Consider the following 18,485-nt stretch of genomic DNA (forward strand, 5'->3'; position numbering starts at 1 on the left):
AAAGAAAGAAAATAAATTAATTAATTAGTAAGTATTCCCTTTCCTGGTAGCTTATCCAATAAAACATCAACGCCTGTAGTTTGTCAGGCATCTATCTAATAGCGCCTTCCCCTCTGCCACCTTGAGCTATCACAAAGATATACTACACACCACCCATAAATATAAAAAAGACACAGTAACCATATATTCTAATTTGAATGCTTTCTAGTAAGTTGAAACAAATAAAAAAGTTTACCAAGAACAGCACATACAACAAAAATATGACATACCTTGCTCCAAGGAGATTTGCTAAGAATGTCAAAGACTCTTTTTCTGCTCCAGCGCACTGGCTGAAGGAAATAACACAATCTTCTAAAGGAGTCATTCCTGTCATTACTGAGACTGGTTTGAAGAGAGGATTTGACTTTGGATCCATTAAAGTCTGATAGTCTATACAAGTAACCTTTTTAAAACAAGAGAAACAATAAAACCAACCTGAAATAAACTACCAGTTAACAATGGTTGAGTTACAGAATAATTTTCATTTCAATGAAAAAAATTTTACTTTATTTATTTATTTTTTTTTGAGACAGTCTCACTATGTCACCCTGGCTAGAGTGCCGTGGCATCACAGCTCACAGCAACCTCAAACTCTTGGGCTCAAGTGATTCTCTTGCCTCAGCCTCCTAAGCAGCTGGGACTACAGGCACCCACCACAATGCCCAGCGACTTTTTTGTTGCAGTTGTTGTTGTTGTTTAGCTGGCCTGGCTGGGTTTGAACCCACCAGCCTGAGTGTATGTGGCTGGCGCTATAACTACTGTGCTATGGGCACTGAGCCGAAATTTTCTTTAATACAAACTTATGTATGCTCATTCTTAATGTATTTCAAATTATGATATTGAAAGAAATACGTATACATCAATTCATTACATTAGAATATTAAAATCTGGAATATTTATCATTGGAATTATTGAACATTGCTTTAAATTTCAATTCTTCCAGTGAATTAGTTTATAATTTTTTCTCTTAACTCTTGAAATTTAAAAAATTGGAAAGACAAATGGCATGAGATGACTTGGAGTAAACTCCTAAGAATGAATGTTGCTGATGTGGGCCCTGGGAAATAGTAACCTTTACTCCACCAGGAAGAGGACCAAGAAGCTTATACATTTTCATATTTTAGAATTCTCCTTCCTAAAAGCAAAATTAGTGCTCAAATCTAAACACCAATTTACCTAAACTGAACTGTCTACAAAAAAACCCATTAACGCTCCTGGAATTCAGACATCCTTCAATACTATATTTCAACTGCTACAGTGTTTACATACCAGCCATGTGTTTGTAACAACTTCTCCCACAGTTGCTTCTACTTCGTACCCCAGCAGGGGAACCACAGCATAATCAGCAACAGATCTGCTCGGAAGGGATATGATTTTTCCAGCATGCTGTTTTATGACACTTATAATATTAGATTTATTTTCATTAGTAAAACCCAAAATAAGGAAACTTTTTTGGCTAAATAAGCCTTCTTCGGTAATTGTAGAAACATCAGGGAGACAATGACTGACAGAAGACTGGTTTTCTTCTTGTAAAGAAATGTGAGTAGAACCATTAAAGGGCTCAACATGAGTAGAATCATCAAAGGCCCCAACTGCAGACTTCTCAGCTTCAACTGAAAGAGAAAAAGAAATGATTTCTAACAGATAGTTTATCTTATAGTTAAAAAGTGTATTTCTTAGCAAGGATATCAATGTAACATGGATTAGGAGAATTCTGACCATACTTACAAAACCAAGGCTTAAACACCCAATGAAAAAGAGAGGTAAATCCACCCCATCTTCTGAGCTACCAGGAGAGTATTATCAGAATTACCATCTTCCATTTGTCATTTGGAAGGACAAGAGCAATCATGTAAGTTCTAAGTATCCTTAGTATATGACAAACATGAATAAGCTAAAAATTGTGAAGCTCCAATAGGGCTGTTTTAGTCTTAAAACTGGTTTAGATAACTCACAATAGAATTTTAAAAAATCAGTAAGAAAAAAAGACAATTAACAGGCCTAAGTGCTATAACTGTCAGGCCCTTAATATGAAATAACTGTAAATGTAGTAAGAGAATTCTCTCTATCGCCCATGGTAGAGTGCCATGGCGTCACCGCTCATAGCAACCTCTGGCCCTGGGGCTTAAGCGATTCTCTTGCCTCAGCTTCCGGAACAGCTGGGACTACAGGCACTTGTGACAAGGCCCAGCTATTTTTTTGCTGCAGTTTGGGGCCAGGTTCAAACCCGCCACCCTTGGTATATGGAGCTGGTGCCCTACCCAATGAGCCATAGGCACTGCCCAGTAAGAGAATTCTAATTACTTCTATTTTGAAATTCCTAAAATGTATTATATTAAAATTAGAGCTACTTGATGAAAATATTCCAAATTGTATAAAAAACCAGCACATTGTACCCCATGATTGCATTAATGTACACAGCTATGATTTAATTAAAAATAAAATAATAAAATAAAATAAAATTAGAGCTACTTAAGTTTCTATGCTGATTTCTATTTCTACTTAGTTTCTGTGCTGAATAATCTCAGGGCAGATGCTCATGCCCATAATCCCAGCACTCTGGGAAGCCAAGGCGGGTGGATTGCCTAACCTCACAGGTTCGAGACCAGCCTGAGCCAGAGGGAGACCTCATCTCTAAAAATAGCTAGGCATTGTGGTGGGAGCCTGTAGTCCCAGCTCCTTGGGAGGCTGATGCAAGAGAATCACTTGAGCCCAAGAGTTTGAGGTTGCTGTGAGCTATGATGCCACAGTATTCTACTGAGTGTGACAAAGTGAAACTTGGTCTCAGAAAAAAAAAAAAAAAAAAGAATAATTTCAGCTGTACTGTTTGTAATGGCAAAAGAGGAACTTAAGAAAAGTGTCTATTCATGAGAAAAAAGATAAACTGATAAATATTCACAGAGTCATGTAGTATATTTTCTACTAGCTGCTAGGATTAGAAGATAATCTTTCACGGTGGAAACAGATGGTAGCAAAAAATACATACCATATATCATTTACAGAAGTTAAAATACACACAAAATGAAACAAAGCGTATACTGTTTACAGATATATACATATGAAGTAAACTATCAAAAAAAATGGGAGAGGGATTCACAGGAGGGTTTTGGCATAGGGATAACATTCTACTTTTTATAGCTAGATAGTAGTACATTGTTACACATCATATTATTCTTTGTGTCTTTTTGGATATATTAAATATCTCATTATATATTAGAGAATACTGTTTATAACTCTTCACTGACAATTTATTTTACTACACTTTATGACTACATGCTGAGGTGATACTCTCAGTTCATGCTATATACATTAAAGACCCCAATAATCCTGTAAGAGGCATCTGTCAGAAGGTTTAAATAAAAAGCTCACGCTATTATAAACTCACATGAAAAGCAAGCAATGTCTGCATTATGTGACAGGTCAAAATGGAGCCAGTTAGCTGAATAAATGAGGCAGGGGTAAATCAAGAGTTCAGGGCCAGGCAGAGCCTGTGGCTCAGTGGGTAGGGCACTGGCCCCATACACCAAGGGTGGTAGGTTCAACCCGGCCCCGGCCAAACTGCAACAAAAAAATAGCCAGGCGTTGTGGTGGGTGCTTGTCGTCCCAGCTACTCGGGAGGCAAGAGAATCACCTAAGCCCAGGAGTTAGTTGGAGGTTCCTGTGAGCTGTGTGACGCCATGGCACTCTACCTAGGGTGATAGAGTGAGACTCTATCTCTACAAAAAAAAAAAAAAAAAAAAAAGAGTTCAGGGCCCTAGGGCCTTCCTTGCCTGCTCAGAAAAAAGTTATAAACAAAAGTTTAAGAAAAAGGTTAACTTAAAATCCAGAAAATTTGGCAGAAATCATATATGTATGTATTAGGCTACTAAAATACTCTTACTAATCGCAAATACTAATCAATTCCTTCTTACCTCCTGGGGAGCTGTTATTCACATACTGAGAGAGCAGGTCTTCATCAGCTTGCTCCTGTTTTTCATCAGGAGCGAAGTCTTTCTTAGAGAAGCTGTTGTTCTTTCTCTTTAAAACTGCTACTTTACTTTCAGGTTGATCTGAAACTGGAATTTCCACTGACTGGTAACTAGCGTGGATATACGGTTCTTCAGGAAGCATATAACCTTTACTAAAACACTCTAGCAACCACTTTGCTCCCACTACATGAGGCCTACAAAATAATACGTGTGTATTAGTTTAAGCTATAAAAAACCATCATCCCACTTGCCATGTAGTTCCCAGACTTGCACAGATATGCAATTTCAAGAAAAAACAATAGTAATAATTGCTTTGAACTAAAAATGGACAAAACCTGTGGGCTGATTTATTCCAAAACTGCTTCAATTCGTCATCATAATCTCCCACAATAACATGAGTTACATCTTCATTAAGTTGATTAAAACGAACTCCACCTCCACTATTAATCAGCCTTCTCAGTTTATCAAGCTTTCGGCCACTAAAACCACAAAGATATATCTGCAAAGAAAGAAAATAATTACTTCAGTGTATTTAAGATACTTTATTTCTCTCAATAGAAAAAAGTTAAAAATATTTATCTAAATCTGTTATGTGTAAATAAGACATATACATTTTACGATATATAAATAAATACATGCTTAGCGCCCATAGTTCAGTGGTTAGGGCACTGGCGATATACACCGAAGCAGGGAACCTGGCCCAGGCTGCTAAACTATAATGACAACTGCAACAAAAAAATAGCCGGGTGTTGTGGTGGGTGCCTGTAGTTCTAGCTACTTGGAAGGCTGAGGCAAGAGAATCGCTTAAGCCCAAGAGTTTGAGGTTGCTGTAAGCTGTGACACCATGGCACTCTACTGAGGGCGACACAGTGAGACTCTGTCTCAAAAAATATATATATATATATACTCTGAAACTTCCAACTTTTCAAATATTCTGAAACTTCTATTTTTATAAATCATTTCTTTATAATCTCATACATAGCATAATTTTCCACAGTGGATACCTGATAAATATTTGGATGTTATAAATGAAACAGAAGCCAAAATCCAACATCTTACAAATATTAGTGCATAGCAATTTCTAAAATACAGGTATTTATTTATTTATTTGAGACAGAGACAGAGTCTCACTTTGTCACCCCAGTAGAATACCATGGTGTCATAGCTCACAGCAACCTCAGACTGTTGGGCTCAAGCGATTCTCTGGCCTCAGCCTCCCAAGTACAGGCGCCTGGCACAATGCCCAGCTATCTTTTAGAGACGGGGGTCTCACTCTGGTACAGGCTGGTCTCGAACCTATGAGCTCAAGATAATCCACCTGCCTTGGCATCCCAGAGTGCTAGGATTATAGGTGTGAGCCACTGCACCTGGCCCTAAAATACAGGTAACTTTTTAAATTTTGAGAATATTTTAAAGTAGTTATAGAAATAAGCAAGTCGGGTGCAGTGGCTCACATCTATAATCCTAGCACTCTGGGAGGCAGAGGTGGGTAGACTGCCTGAGCTCAGGAGTTCAAGACCAGCTTGAGTAAGACCCTGTCTCTTTAAAAAAAAAAAAAAAAAAAGTCGGGCATTGTGGCAGGCTCCCTATTGTCCTAGCTACTTGGGAGGCTGAGGCAAGAGAATCGTTTCAGCCCAGGAGTTTGAGGTTGCTCAAACATTATGATGTCATGGCACTCAACTCCAAGGCTACAGAGTGAGACTCTGTCTCAAAAAAAAAAAAAAAAAAGAAGCTGTAGTTAACTATCAGAATTTTTAAAACTTGGGTTTAAATCCTTATTTTCAGCTGCCAATGATTAACCACATAACCATGAGCAAGCTGCTTAAGCTCTTCAAACCATTACCTACATATTCAAGTATCTTTTTCACAGTTAATTGAACAAAGAAACAAAGCCAAAGAACCAAACATGATGCTTTGAGGATAACATGTACGCAATAATTCATTTCAATTTATTTTTAACTACCAAAATGTATATATTTAAACTAATTTAGTAATATAAATACCTTTTTCACCTTTATTTTAGATAACGTGCCTTTAAAAAAATTGAAGAATGACAATCTGTTCCAAACTGCACTTACATCCCAAACTAAATCACCTCCATTACTAGAATATATTTTAACAAAAAAGGATCTATACTTCCTCTACATAAAAAATAATTGTCATATATAAAATCAGTACATCCAGGATAAGGATTACACAAAACTTTCTGTTTTGCCAACATGTTGGTTAAGTTTTAGAAGCATGGAATGCTAAGCTACTTTGCCTAATTTCCCTTTATAACAATAAAATACGGTAAAATTTTTGCTACTCTGTGAGAATTAATGCATAGCCTAGTACTACAAATAGGAGTATCATAAGTATTCAGATCTTTGAGATCTAAAAAAGTAAAGCATATGATGTTTCCATCAAGAAACATTCAAAAGCTATTAAGATACTAAAAAATTAAGTAATGCAAGAGATACCAAACAAAGCAGTGGCTCTAATGGTTAAGAATACAGACTCTGGAGTGAATACCTTGCCACTTAATGTCTGTGTGATACTGAAAAAGACTTTTAAAACTCTAAGACTTAGCCTCAAGATAATATCCATTTTAGAATTATTTGTGAGAATTTACTGAGATTATAACATAAAAATGATTAGCACGGTGTTTAATACATTGTAAACAATAAATGATATGCAAAAGTAAAAACCAAATGAAGTGGATGTACTCTCAAAATACAGCAGATGGAAAGATTAACGTGTTTGTGAAAGTTCAGAAAATGAAGTCTGAAGGATAACAGATGAAGGTACATCTCAGGCAACGGGACACTCACAGCCAAAAGATAGACATGATCTAGTGAGTGTGTGTGTTTAGCTGGAGTGGAGAGTTTATGCCAATAAGGAGACAAGCCCAATTCTGAAGGGTCTTCAAAGTCAGGCTGGGGAGTGCGAACGTATATTATCACTTACTGCATTTATTACATAATAAAGACATACCCGACAACCATCTAATAAATCTTCAGGTGCTTGGAATGCACTGACGTCCAGATTTTCTAGATTTTCAGGTGTAGGCTCCAATTTGCTATTAACCGAATTACATATTGTTTCACTTACGCAACTTGCATTTATGTTAGAAATATGGCTGACATCTGTGAGAGTACGACCTACATTAAAAAAAGATGTAAATGTATGGAGATAAAATAATTGTGATTACCTATTTTTACTAATTAACGTTTCTTACGAATAAAGGCTTATGAACAATTTCCAAAGATTGTGAGGTGACTGTTGAAATCTTAAAGGCAAGGATGAGAAAAGAAAATGAAATTATTTATGGCTCAAATGTTATTTAAATGAAAATATATTTAGTACATTTTCTTACTAGTGGCTTGCTTCTCATAAAAATCTGAAATTGCTGGCTTTAATAAGGTCTAAGACATTCACATCTAAAAAAAGTTTTAATAACACTGTGCCAAATGGCACCTATTAAAATAGTAACTGTTTTAATTTTTCTACTAATACAGACCATATAATATAGTAACTGCAATTAAACAGTAATGAAATGTATTCATATTTGTACATCAATAAAGTTTAAAAGACTAATCTTTTAAGTCTCTATCCATTCTTAATTTCTTTAGTCATCTCTTGCATTATACGAAGCAATCGTTCATTCTAAAAAGAATATCAGGAGCAGTTCTGGACTTTTTATAATTTGGCTATCTTACATAACTATGACTAAAAGCATAATGAAAAAAAAGGAAAAAGTGAAAAAAAGAAATTCCCTATTCTTTTTAAGGAAAAGAAGAAATTCCTATTCCCTATCAAAAGCTTTTAATGTACCAATTCTTACATAGGGGAGGGCCCAAGAAGGCAGATTAGAAGCAGCCCATACACCCAGCTATCAAGAGAGGATCAAAACTTGCAAGCAGATGACTGCCTAGGGATGGACCCTCTTGGAGAGAGCACAGTGGATCATCAGAGAGATGACAGGAGATACTCAAAGTAAAGGAGAAAGGTATGAAATCCACTCACCAAGGTTGGAAGTTACCTGGTGAAACCCCTACATGGGGGGAATGGATAAAGGAGAGAGCCCCTGAGCCTCAAGCTCTCCACATGGACACTGTGACTGGAGCTGTGGGGGGCTGCCACTACCACTGTAAGCCTCCAGGCTGATTAGGGAACTGCCTGGAGACTGTATTGCAGAGCTGCCTCAGAGGGCAGACTCAGCAGGGACCCACTGGCCTCTGTTCCTAGGCTGCCGCCACTGATACCACTCTGAGATCTTGGGTCCAAACCACAGGGATGGCTTCACTGCAGCTGCTGCCACATCACACCTTGGTGGGCTGGAGAGGAAGCAAGGAGAGAAGACACTCTTGCAAGCCAGTGAATGGGAGCCAAATGCCCCTGCTCCATCAGGAATTTGAATAGAGTGGCACCACTTAAGAGATCCCACAGTAGCAGTCCCACTGGGACCTATGCAAGGGAAAGCCTCAACTATCCAGCAGCCCAGTTCACATGACTCCGCCAACCTACCAGCAGAACAAGCCCCCAACCCCATGCACTAGGACCACTGCAGCGAACCCTCATGCCATGTGGAGGCCCACACACCCCAAGATGGACCTGCACATTGGTGGTAGGTTATGCCTCCCAGCTCTGTGCGCCAACTGGCAGGCTATGCCCTGGTGCACTGTGGCACCATGTCTATGGTCCAGATCTCCATCATGGAGCCCCCAGCCACTACATACCAATATTATATCTAGACTTGGGTGGAGTGAAGGCCCACAGCCCTGACACTTACAACTATTGCCCCAGTAACCTTGCCAAGCAGCCACTGTCATTGCTATAGGGACACCTAGGCAGTGCAATGTTCAGCAACACCTGCCTCCATAGAGAGGGACTCACTCAGCCCCCTACCAGAGCTTCCAACAGCAGCCTACAAACCAACCACTCCATGTGAGGATGCTCCAGCACCAGCTTCAACTGTGACAACCAGGGGGAAACAGGCCAATGTATAAAAGCTACAAGGCAAAATGGCAGTGCATCCACCCCTCTCCTACCAGATCAGTCTTCTAGGAGAGAAGACAAAAGTATTTACTACCTGGGGACCTCTCTCTTTCCTTTCATGAACTAGGAAGAATTCCCAGCAAAGGAGAACTACAAACCTAACTGCCCTGAACCCAGAGAAGAGGTTCAGATGAGAAGAAAACAACAAAAGAACTCTGGCAACATGAAAAGACAAGCTAATTCAACACCCCAAAATAAATACTCTGGTTTCTCTTCAAATAAAATGAATCTTTTGCCTTTTACAAAAAAAAAAGAAAGAAAGAAAGAGAGAGAGAAACAAATAATCACAATAGACAGACCTACAGCAATGCACCCAACCAAAAGGAAATTGTTAAGATGTCAGAAATAAAATTCAGAATATGGATGGCAAAGAAGATAGATGAAACTAAGCAGAAAGTTGAATGCCAACAAAAAAAACCCCTAAAAATTCCAAAGCATGAATTTAAAAAATGAAAAAGTTGCTTAAGAGACAAACAACATAAGAAAGGATATAGCTTCAAAATACTGCTTCAACAGCAGACTAGATCAAGCAGAAGAAAGAATTTCAGAGCCTGAAGGCAAGCCTTTCAAACTATCCCATTCAGTCAAAGATACAAAAAAAGGAATAAAGAATAATGAACAATTACACAGAGAAATATGAGACTATGAAAAGCAAAACAATATACAAATTATAGGTATCCCTGAGGGAGAAGAAAAAGCAAAAGCCATGGAAAATTTGTTCAAGGAAATCATTGAGGACAACTTCCCTAGTACCACCAGTGCTTCAGATATCCAGATGTAAGATAGTCATTGAACACCAGGAAGATTCATAGCAAGCAGGATATCTCCAAGATACCTCATCATCAACCTGGCCAAAATTAAAATGCAGGAAAAAATTCCAAGCTTCAAGGTGAAAGCAATAACTAACTTACAAAGGAAAGCCCATCAGGTTAACAGTGGACTTCTCAGCAGAGACTTTATAAGCAAGAAGGAATTGGGGGTCACATTTTTAACCATCTTAAACAGAACAACTGTCAGCCAAGAAATTTGTATCCTGCAAAACCAAGTTTCATAAATGATGGAGAAATAAAGACTTTTCCAGACAAACAAACACTAAGAGAATCTGTCACTACTAGACCTGCCCTACAGGAAATACTAAATACTAAATTATGTGACACAGCATAATAACCCAAAATGAAAGCTCATGACTCTTATAAAAACATTAACACAAGAGGAAAAACAAAACAAAGTATTATTCAACATTATGAAGAGAACAGTACCCCCACATAACATTGAATGTGAGTGATCACAATGCTCCAATTAAAACACAGCAAGATGAAAAAAAAACACTACCGAAGTATATGTAGTCTCCAAGAAAACCACAAGTTTGCACACAGACTCAAGGTAAAAGGACGGACAAAACTATTCCAAGAAAATAGAAACAAAGAGCAAGCTGGTATAGCCATTCTCTTATCAGATACACCTGACTTTAAATCAACAGTGGTAAAAACAGACAAAGATGGTCATTAAATAATGATAAAGAGGGCAATTCAAGAAGAAGGCATAACAATCCTAAATATATATGTACCTAACACAGTAGCTCCCAGACTCATAGAACAAATTCTATCACAGCTACATAAAGAAATGAACAGTAGCATGAGCTACTCAAAGCAATCTACAAATTTAATGCAATCCCTATTAAAGCACCTCTGTCATACTTTAAAGATCTGGAAAAATGAGTACTTCATTTTATATGGAAACAGAAAAAACTTCAAGTAGTCAAGACATTATTCAGAAATAAAAACAAATCAGGAGGAATCATGCTACCAGACTTCAGACTATACTATAAATCCATAGTGATTAAAACAGCATGGTACTGGCACAAAAACAGAAAGATAGATATATGGAACAGAATTGAGAACCAAGAGATGAACCCAGATACTTATCACCATTTAATCTTTGATAAGCCTATTAAAAATATAAATTGGGGGAAAGATTCCCTATTTAACAAATGGTGCTGGTCGAACTGGCTGGTGACTTGTAGAAGACTGAAACTAGACCCAAACCTTTCACCTGTAACAAAAATTGACTCTCACTGGATAAAAGACTTAAATTTAAGACATGAAACTATAAAGATACTTAGAGATAGTGCAGGAGAAACACTTGAAGAAACTGGCCTGGGAGAACATTTTATGAGAAAGACCTCCCCCGGCAATTGAAGCTATACCAAAAATACATTACTGGGACCTGATCAAACTAAAAAGCTTCTGCACAACCAATAACACAGTAAGTAAAGCAAGTAGACAGCCCTCAGAATGAGAGAGGGTATTTGCAGGTTACATTTCTGACAAAGGTTTGATAATAGAATCCACAGAGAACTCAAATTTATTAATAAGAAAAGAACAAGGGATCCCATTTCATTGTGGGCAAGAGACTTGAACAGAAGCTTCTCTAAAGAAGACAGGCACACAGCCTACAGACACATGAAAAAAATGCTCATCATCTTTAATCATCAGAGAAATGCAAATCAAAGTGATATTATCTAACTCCAATTAGAATAGCCCACATAACAAAATCCCAAAACTATAGATGCTGGCGTGGATATGGAGAAAAGGGAACACTTCTGCACTGCTGGTGGGAGTGCTAGCTAATACGTTCCTTTTGGAAAGAAGTTTGGAGAACACTCAGGGATCTAAAAGTAGACCTGCCATTTGATACTACAATTCCTCTACTAGGTGTATATCCAGAAGACCAAAAATCATTTTATAACAAAGATATTTGCACCAGATTATTCACTGCAGCTCAATTCATAATTGCCAAGTCTTGGAAGAACCCCAAGTGCCCACTGACCCATGAATGGATTAATAAATTGTGGTTTATGTATACCATGGAATACTATGCAGCCTTAAAAAAGATGGAGATTTTACCTCTTTTATGTTTACATGGATGGAGCTGGAAAATATTCTTCTTAGTAAAGTATCTTAAGAATGGAAGAAAAAGTAACCAATGTACTCAATACTTTTATGAAACAAATTTATAATTACATTTTCTTATGAACGATAGATCACAACTATAGCTAGGATGAAGGAGAGAAGTAGAGGGGGAGGGGAGGGGAGGAAGTATGCTGGATAGAGGGAGGGTAAATGGTGGGACCACACCTATGGAGCCTATTGTAAGGATACGAATCAAATTTACCAAGTATAGAACATAAATGTCTTAACACAGTAAGCAAATGAGGTGAAAGCTATATTAATTAGTTTGATATAACCATTCCAAAACCCAACACATTGGACCCCACAAAAGCATAAATATATCCATGATCTATGTGTATATGGCTTAATAAAAGGAAAAAAAGATCAAAAAAAATTGATGGGATACAGAAAAGGCAACACTAAGGGGAAAATTCACAGCCTCAAAGGCTTACATCAAAAAGACAGATCACAATGTATCAGCCTTACATCACATCTCAAGGAACTAGGAAAAGAAGAACAAAGGAAACCCAAAACCAGGAGAAGAAAAGAAATAAAAGCTCAGAGCAGAACTAAATGAAATGGAAACCATAATAACAATATAAAAATCAATGAGACAGGGAGGCGCCTGTGGCTCAGGGAGTGGGGTGCCGGGTTCAAGCCCAGCCCCGGCCCCCCCAAAAAATCAATGAGACAAAAAGCCGGTTCTTTGAAAAGATAAACGAAATTGATAGACCACTAGCCAGATTAGCCAGAAACAGAAGAGAAAGGATTTAAATAACTTCAATCAGAAATGAAAAGGGAGGCATTACAACTGATACCACAGAAGTAAAAATTTTATCCATAAGTACTACAAAAATCTCTCTACACACAACCTAGAAAACCTACAGGAAATGAAAAATTCCTAGAAACACACAACCTTCCAAGCCTGATCAGGAAGAAACAGAAATCCGAAACAGACTAATAACTAGCAGGAGACTAATAATTATCTCCAAACAAAAAAAAAGCCCCAGACCAGATGGATTCACAGCCAAATCTACCAAACCTACAAAAACCTTGGTACCTAACTTACAGAAACTATTCTGTGATACTGAGAAGCCAGTAAAGGATACAAAAGATAAAGAAAACGATAGCCCAATATTCCTTATGAACATTGACACAAAAGTCGTCAACAAGATACCAGCAAACTGAATTCAGCTGCATATCAAAAAGATAACTCCACAATCCAGTGGGTTTCATCCAAAGGATGCAAGGGTGGTTCAATACACAGTTGAACAGCTCTAAGTTGTCCACCCAAAGGACTGTAACAAACTGCTCAACACTTCCATAGGCCTACTGTACTGATACATCCACGTGGGGCATCTCTAAACTATGAAAAGTAAGTCAACTTAAGGAGGTGGTCAACTGTGGGGGTTCTACTGTATGCAAATCAACAAATGAGATTCACTACATAAACAGAAGGAAAAGCAAAAACCATATAATCATCTTAATAGATGAAGAAAGCATCCGATAAAACCCAACATCCTTTCATGATGAAATCTCTAAATGAGAAATGGAAGAAGCATGCTTCACAATTATAGAAGCCATATATGACAAACCCACAGCCAAATATTACACCAAATCAGAAAAGTCAAAAGACTGCTAGCCATAGCACTCAAACAAGAGACATAAAGGACATCTAAGTAGGGAAAGAGGCTGAACTATCCTTGTTTGCTGACAATATGATCCTATATCTAGAAAACCCTCAAGACTCCACCAAAAGAGACCTAGAATTTGTTGGTAAACAAATTCAGCAAAGTCTCAGGGTACATTCAAATCAATAGCATTTCTACATACTAATAACAGACAAGCTGAGAGTCAAATCAAGGACTCAATACCAATTGTAATAGCTACAAGGAAAATAGAATACTTAGGAATATAGTATTTAACTAGGGAAGTAAAAGATCTCTATGAGAACTACAAAACACTCATGAAAGAAATCATAGATAACATAAATTGAGAAACATCCCATGCTCATTGACTGTCAGAATCAACATTTTAACAATTTTAACAATGTTGATTCTGCCCAAAGTTATATGCGCATTCAATGCAATTCCTATCAAAATACCAATGTCTTACTTCACAGATCTAGAAAAAGTAACCCTAAGCTTCATTTGGAACCCACAAAAACCCTAAATTAGCCAAACCAATCTTAAGCAAAAAATATATCTGGAGGGATCACGTTACCTGACTTCAAAGTAGATAATAACATACTGGAGACAGTAGCCCTTACTCAATAAATGGTGCTGGGAAAAGTGGATAGTCAAATGCAGAAGAAAGAAACAGGACCTGCATCTCTCGCCATACACAAAAATCAACTCAAGATGAATTAAAGACTTAAATGAAAGATATAAAACCCTAAAAATTCCAAAAGACAACATAAGAAAAACTCTTCCAGACAGAGGTGTTGGCAAAGAATTTATGACTAAAAACCCAAAGGCAAATATAGCCAGCAACGAAAACAAATACATGGCACTTAATTAAATTAAAAAGCTTCTGCACAGCAAAGGAAATAATTAACAGAATAAACAGGTGATCTACAGATTGGGAAAAAATAACCACAAACTACATATCAAACAAAAGACTAATTTCCAGAATCTACAAAGAACTCAAACAAAATAGCAAGAAAAAACAAATAATCCCATCAAAAAGGGGGCAAAAGACAGGAACAGAATTTTTTCAAAAGAATACAAAATGGCCAACAGACATGAAGAACTATTCAGTATCATTAATCATCATGGAAATACAAATTAAAACCACAATGAGATACCATCTTCCTCCTGTCAGAATGGCCATTATTAAAAAGTCAAAAACAACACATGCTGGTGTGGCTGTAGAGAGAAGGTACCCTAATACACTATTGGTAGGACTACAAATTAGTGCAAACTTTTTTTTTTTTTTTTTTTTTTGTAGTTTATGGCCGGGGCTGGGTTTGAACCCACCACCTCCAGCATATGGGGCCAGGCCCTACTCCTTTGAGACACAGGTGCCACCCAGTAGTGCAATCTTTATGGAAAACATTATGGAGATTCCTCAAAGAGCTAAACATAGACCTACTATTTGATCCAGCAATCCCGCTACTGGGTATCTATGCAAAGGAAAAGAAATCATTTTATCAAAAAGATACCTGCACTCAAATGCTTACTGCAGCACAATTCACAAATGTAAACATAGGAAATCAACCTAAGTACTCATCGATGGATGAGAGAACAGGGAAAATGTGGTGTATTTACATGCACACACACCCCATGGAGTATTACTCATCCATAAAAAGGAATGAAACAGTATCATTCACAGCAACTTGGATGGAACTTGAGATCACTGTCTAATGTGAAGTACCTCAGGAAGGGAAAAACAAACACTGCATGTTCTAACAGGTGGGAACTAAACGATGGATGCAGATGAGCACAAAAAGACATAAAGAAAAGATGGATGCTCTCTCCAAAGGGTAGAGTATGGGAGGGTAAAAACTTTCCTATCAGGGACAGTGGGCACTGTCCTGATGGTGGACACACTGAAAACCTTAACTTCAGCATTATAGAGTACATCCAAGTAACAAAAACTTTTGAACCTTGGGGTGGTGCCTGTGACTCAGTGAGTAGGGTGCCAGCCCCATATACCAAGGGTGGTGGGTTCGAACCCAGGCCTGGCCAAACTGCAACAACAACAACAAAAAAAAAACTTTTGAACCTTCATAATATTTTACAAAAAAAAAATTCTTATATACAAAAATAATGGTTTATTTTAATCTTAGTAAGACTTACTATCAATCATGTTGGTGAGTCCAGTAGGAGTTGAAGTATCAGGCATAGTCTTGGTTGTTGGTCTTGGCTCGGTCTTGTATATGGATTCATCCTGACAAAAACCCTTCTCAACACTGTCAAAAAACCACTGTGTGGTCACACAGTGTACATTCCATCTCTTGGCACATTCATATTTCTGACCTATTATATTCATTAAAAAAGAAACAGAGAGCAAGAGAAAGAGACGCAAACCATTAAAATCTATCTTTGCAGAAACATTCACATTAATAGGTTATTTTTAAAACCTACCTAAAAGTTACTAGAAACAAAAAAGTAAAAGTTACTCTTAAACAGTATGCTATAGTGTATTAAAAAGTAATAGTCTAGGTTATTACCTAATTATATTTTCTATTTGCTGTTTAAATACACTTGCTGTGTGAAGTGGTTTATCTTTTATACAAACTGCATGAAGACAGGAGCAACTGTGAGGTTACTGAAATAATACTGGACTTGGTTTGCACATAGGCTCCATCACTTAATTTCTTTAAATCAGTTTCTTAATCTGTAAAATGAGGATAACTCACAGAATTACTATAAGGTTAATAAGAATGTATAAGACAACTGTGAAAATTGTAAATGTATCCAATATAATAAATCCCAACTTTAAAAAGACTATTCCAATGTCAATAGGACACTACTTCAAGTCCAGGATAGGCAAATAAATAATGCATAAATAATGTTAAAAAAATTTATCTCTATGCAAGGCATGGCGACTCACACCTATAATCCTAACACTCTGGGAGGCCAAGGCAGGAAGATCCCTCGAGCTTAGGAGTTTGAGATCAGCCTGAGCAAGAACAAGATCCCATCACTACTAAAAATAGAAAATTAGCCTAGGCGTTATGGCAGGCACTTGTAGTCCCAGCTACTAAGGAGTTTGAGGCTGGAACCCAGGATTCTGAGGTTGGTGTGAGCTAGGTTGACATCTTGGCACTCTAGCCTAGGTAACACAGTGAGAGTCTGTCTCAAAAATAAATAAAAAATATAAATTTATATATTATATACAAATATATATATATATATAATAAACACTACCACAGAACTCAATATGTAACAGGAAAGGTTTCTTTTTTTCCCCAGCATTCTTTTTTTTTTTATTTTTTTGAGACAGGGTCTTACTCTGTACCCTGCGTAGAGTGCTGTGGTATCCTAGCTCACAGCAACCTCAAACTCTTGGGCTCAAGCAATCCTCTTGCCTCAGCTTCCCTAGCAGTGCCAATCACAACACACAGGTAGTTTTTCTATTTCTAGTGGACAGGATCTTGCTCTTGCTTAGGCTGATCTCCAACTCTGGAGCTCAAGGGATCCACCTCCCTTGGTCTCCCAGAGTTCTAGGATTACTGGCATGAGCCACTGCACCCAGCCTTTTCTAGCATTCTTAAAAGTCAGTGACAAACTTGTCTTGAGATTCAGAAAAGCAATGGTAGCATCAAGTATACTCACAATCATCCTATCATAATTGGCCATACCCAACCTTCTGAATTAACAACAATACCATCAACCTTAATCTTTTCCTCAAATTTTGTTCCTTATTCCTTATCTAAATAGCTTAGTAAAACACAGCACACAGATCTAGAGATAATAAAAACATTAACAAAATTCATCAATTTGTATATATTTTAAGAGTGCTGATAAAAAAATATTCTCTAGAATAAAGTTTATAGATCACCAAAATTAATAGTAATTTCAAAAAATTCTTTTCATTGATAATGTCTTTTACTGTTTGTACAGCCTCATGAAGGTACATCTTCAAGTTAAAATTTGTAGTTCATTCAATTAAATATTAAGTGAAGTCTTTTAAATTAGTTATTACAAAGAGATGTCATGTCATTTAACTTTACTTATTAGTTTTCTTGTTATTCACCCCAAAGTTTATTGTTATTACTATTATTTTGAAACAGGGTTTCCCAACAGGGTCTCACTGTCACCTGAGCTAGAGTGCAGTGGTATTATCATAGCTCATAATAGCAACCTCAAACTCCTGGGCTCAAGCAATTCTCCAGCCTCCCAAGTAGTTGAGACTATAGGCACGTGCCACTACTTGGCTAATTTTTTGATTTTGTGTAGAAACAGGTCGCACTCTTACTCAAGCGGGTCTCAAACTCCTGGCCTCAAGCAATCCTCCCACCTTGGCCTCCCAAAGCCAAATTTCTTTTAAGTATTTGGTAACTGGGTGGAGAAAATTGTTTTTTCAATGAAAAGATTCAATAGTAAGCTTAAAAAAAAAAACTAGAAATTTTTGTTTTTTTATATTTATTCAACGACCCAGATAAACATTAGAATGATCAAATATTTCTACAAATTGTGACCCTTATCTTTTTCAATATTTTAGGGAAAACAATTTCAAATTGGTTAAGGACATGTCAGAAGCCAAAAATGTTATATAAAGATTTTAAAATGTCAGGCAGTGCCCATAGCTCAGTGGGTAGGGTACCGCTCACATACACCCAGGCTGGCGGGTTCAAACCTAGCCTGGGCCAGCTAAACAACAAGACAACTACAACAACAAAAAAATAGCCAGGCATTCTGGTGGGCACCTATAGTCCCAGTTACTTGGGAGACTGAGGCAAGAGAATCGCTTAAGCCCAAGAGTTTGAGGTTGCTGTGAGCTGTGACACCATGGCTCTCTTCAGAGGGTGACATACTAA

At 37.4% G+C, this 18,485-nt stretch overlaps 1 protein-coding gene across 2 annotated transcripts in view; it reads right to left on the bottom strand.

Annotated features, from left to right (window-relative positions):
* The window catches only part of TOPBP1 (DNA topoisomerase II binding protein 1), an 80,925-nt gene that overhangs the window by 54,159 nt on the left and 8,281 nt on the right, over positions 1 to 18,485 (bottom strand). For both annotated transcript variants that reach the window (XM_003789402.3, XM_023513046.1), the window contains 6 exons: positions 15,799 to 15,978; positions 6,984 to 7,150; positions 4,343 to 4,506; positions 3,951 to 4,201; positions 1,309 to 1,652; positions 270 to 442 (listed from right to left, as the gene is read on the bottom strand). In XM_003789402.3, the coding sequence (XP_003789450.1) occupies positions 270 to 442; positions 1,309 to 1,652; positions 3,951 to 4,201; positions 4,343 to 4,506; positions 6,984 to 7,150; positions 15,799 to 15,978 (1,279 nt within the window). The remainder of the gene's footprint in view (positions 1 to 269; positions 443 to 1,308; positions 1,653 to 3,950; positions 4,202 to 4,342; positions 4,507 to 6,983; positions 7,151 to 15,798; positions 15,979 to 18,485) is intronic.

This window comes from Otolemur garnettii, unplaced genomic scaffold (genome assembly GCF_000181295.1).
Source record: "Otolemur garnettii isolate 467f Iridium unplaced genomic scaffold, OtoGar3 scaffold00032, whole genome shotgun sequence".
In the NCBI taxonomy this organism is placed as follows: Eukaryota; Metazoa; Chordata; class Mammalia; order Primates; family Galagidae; genus Otolemur; species Otolemur garnettii.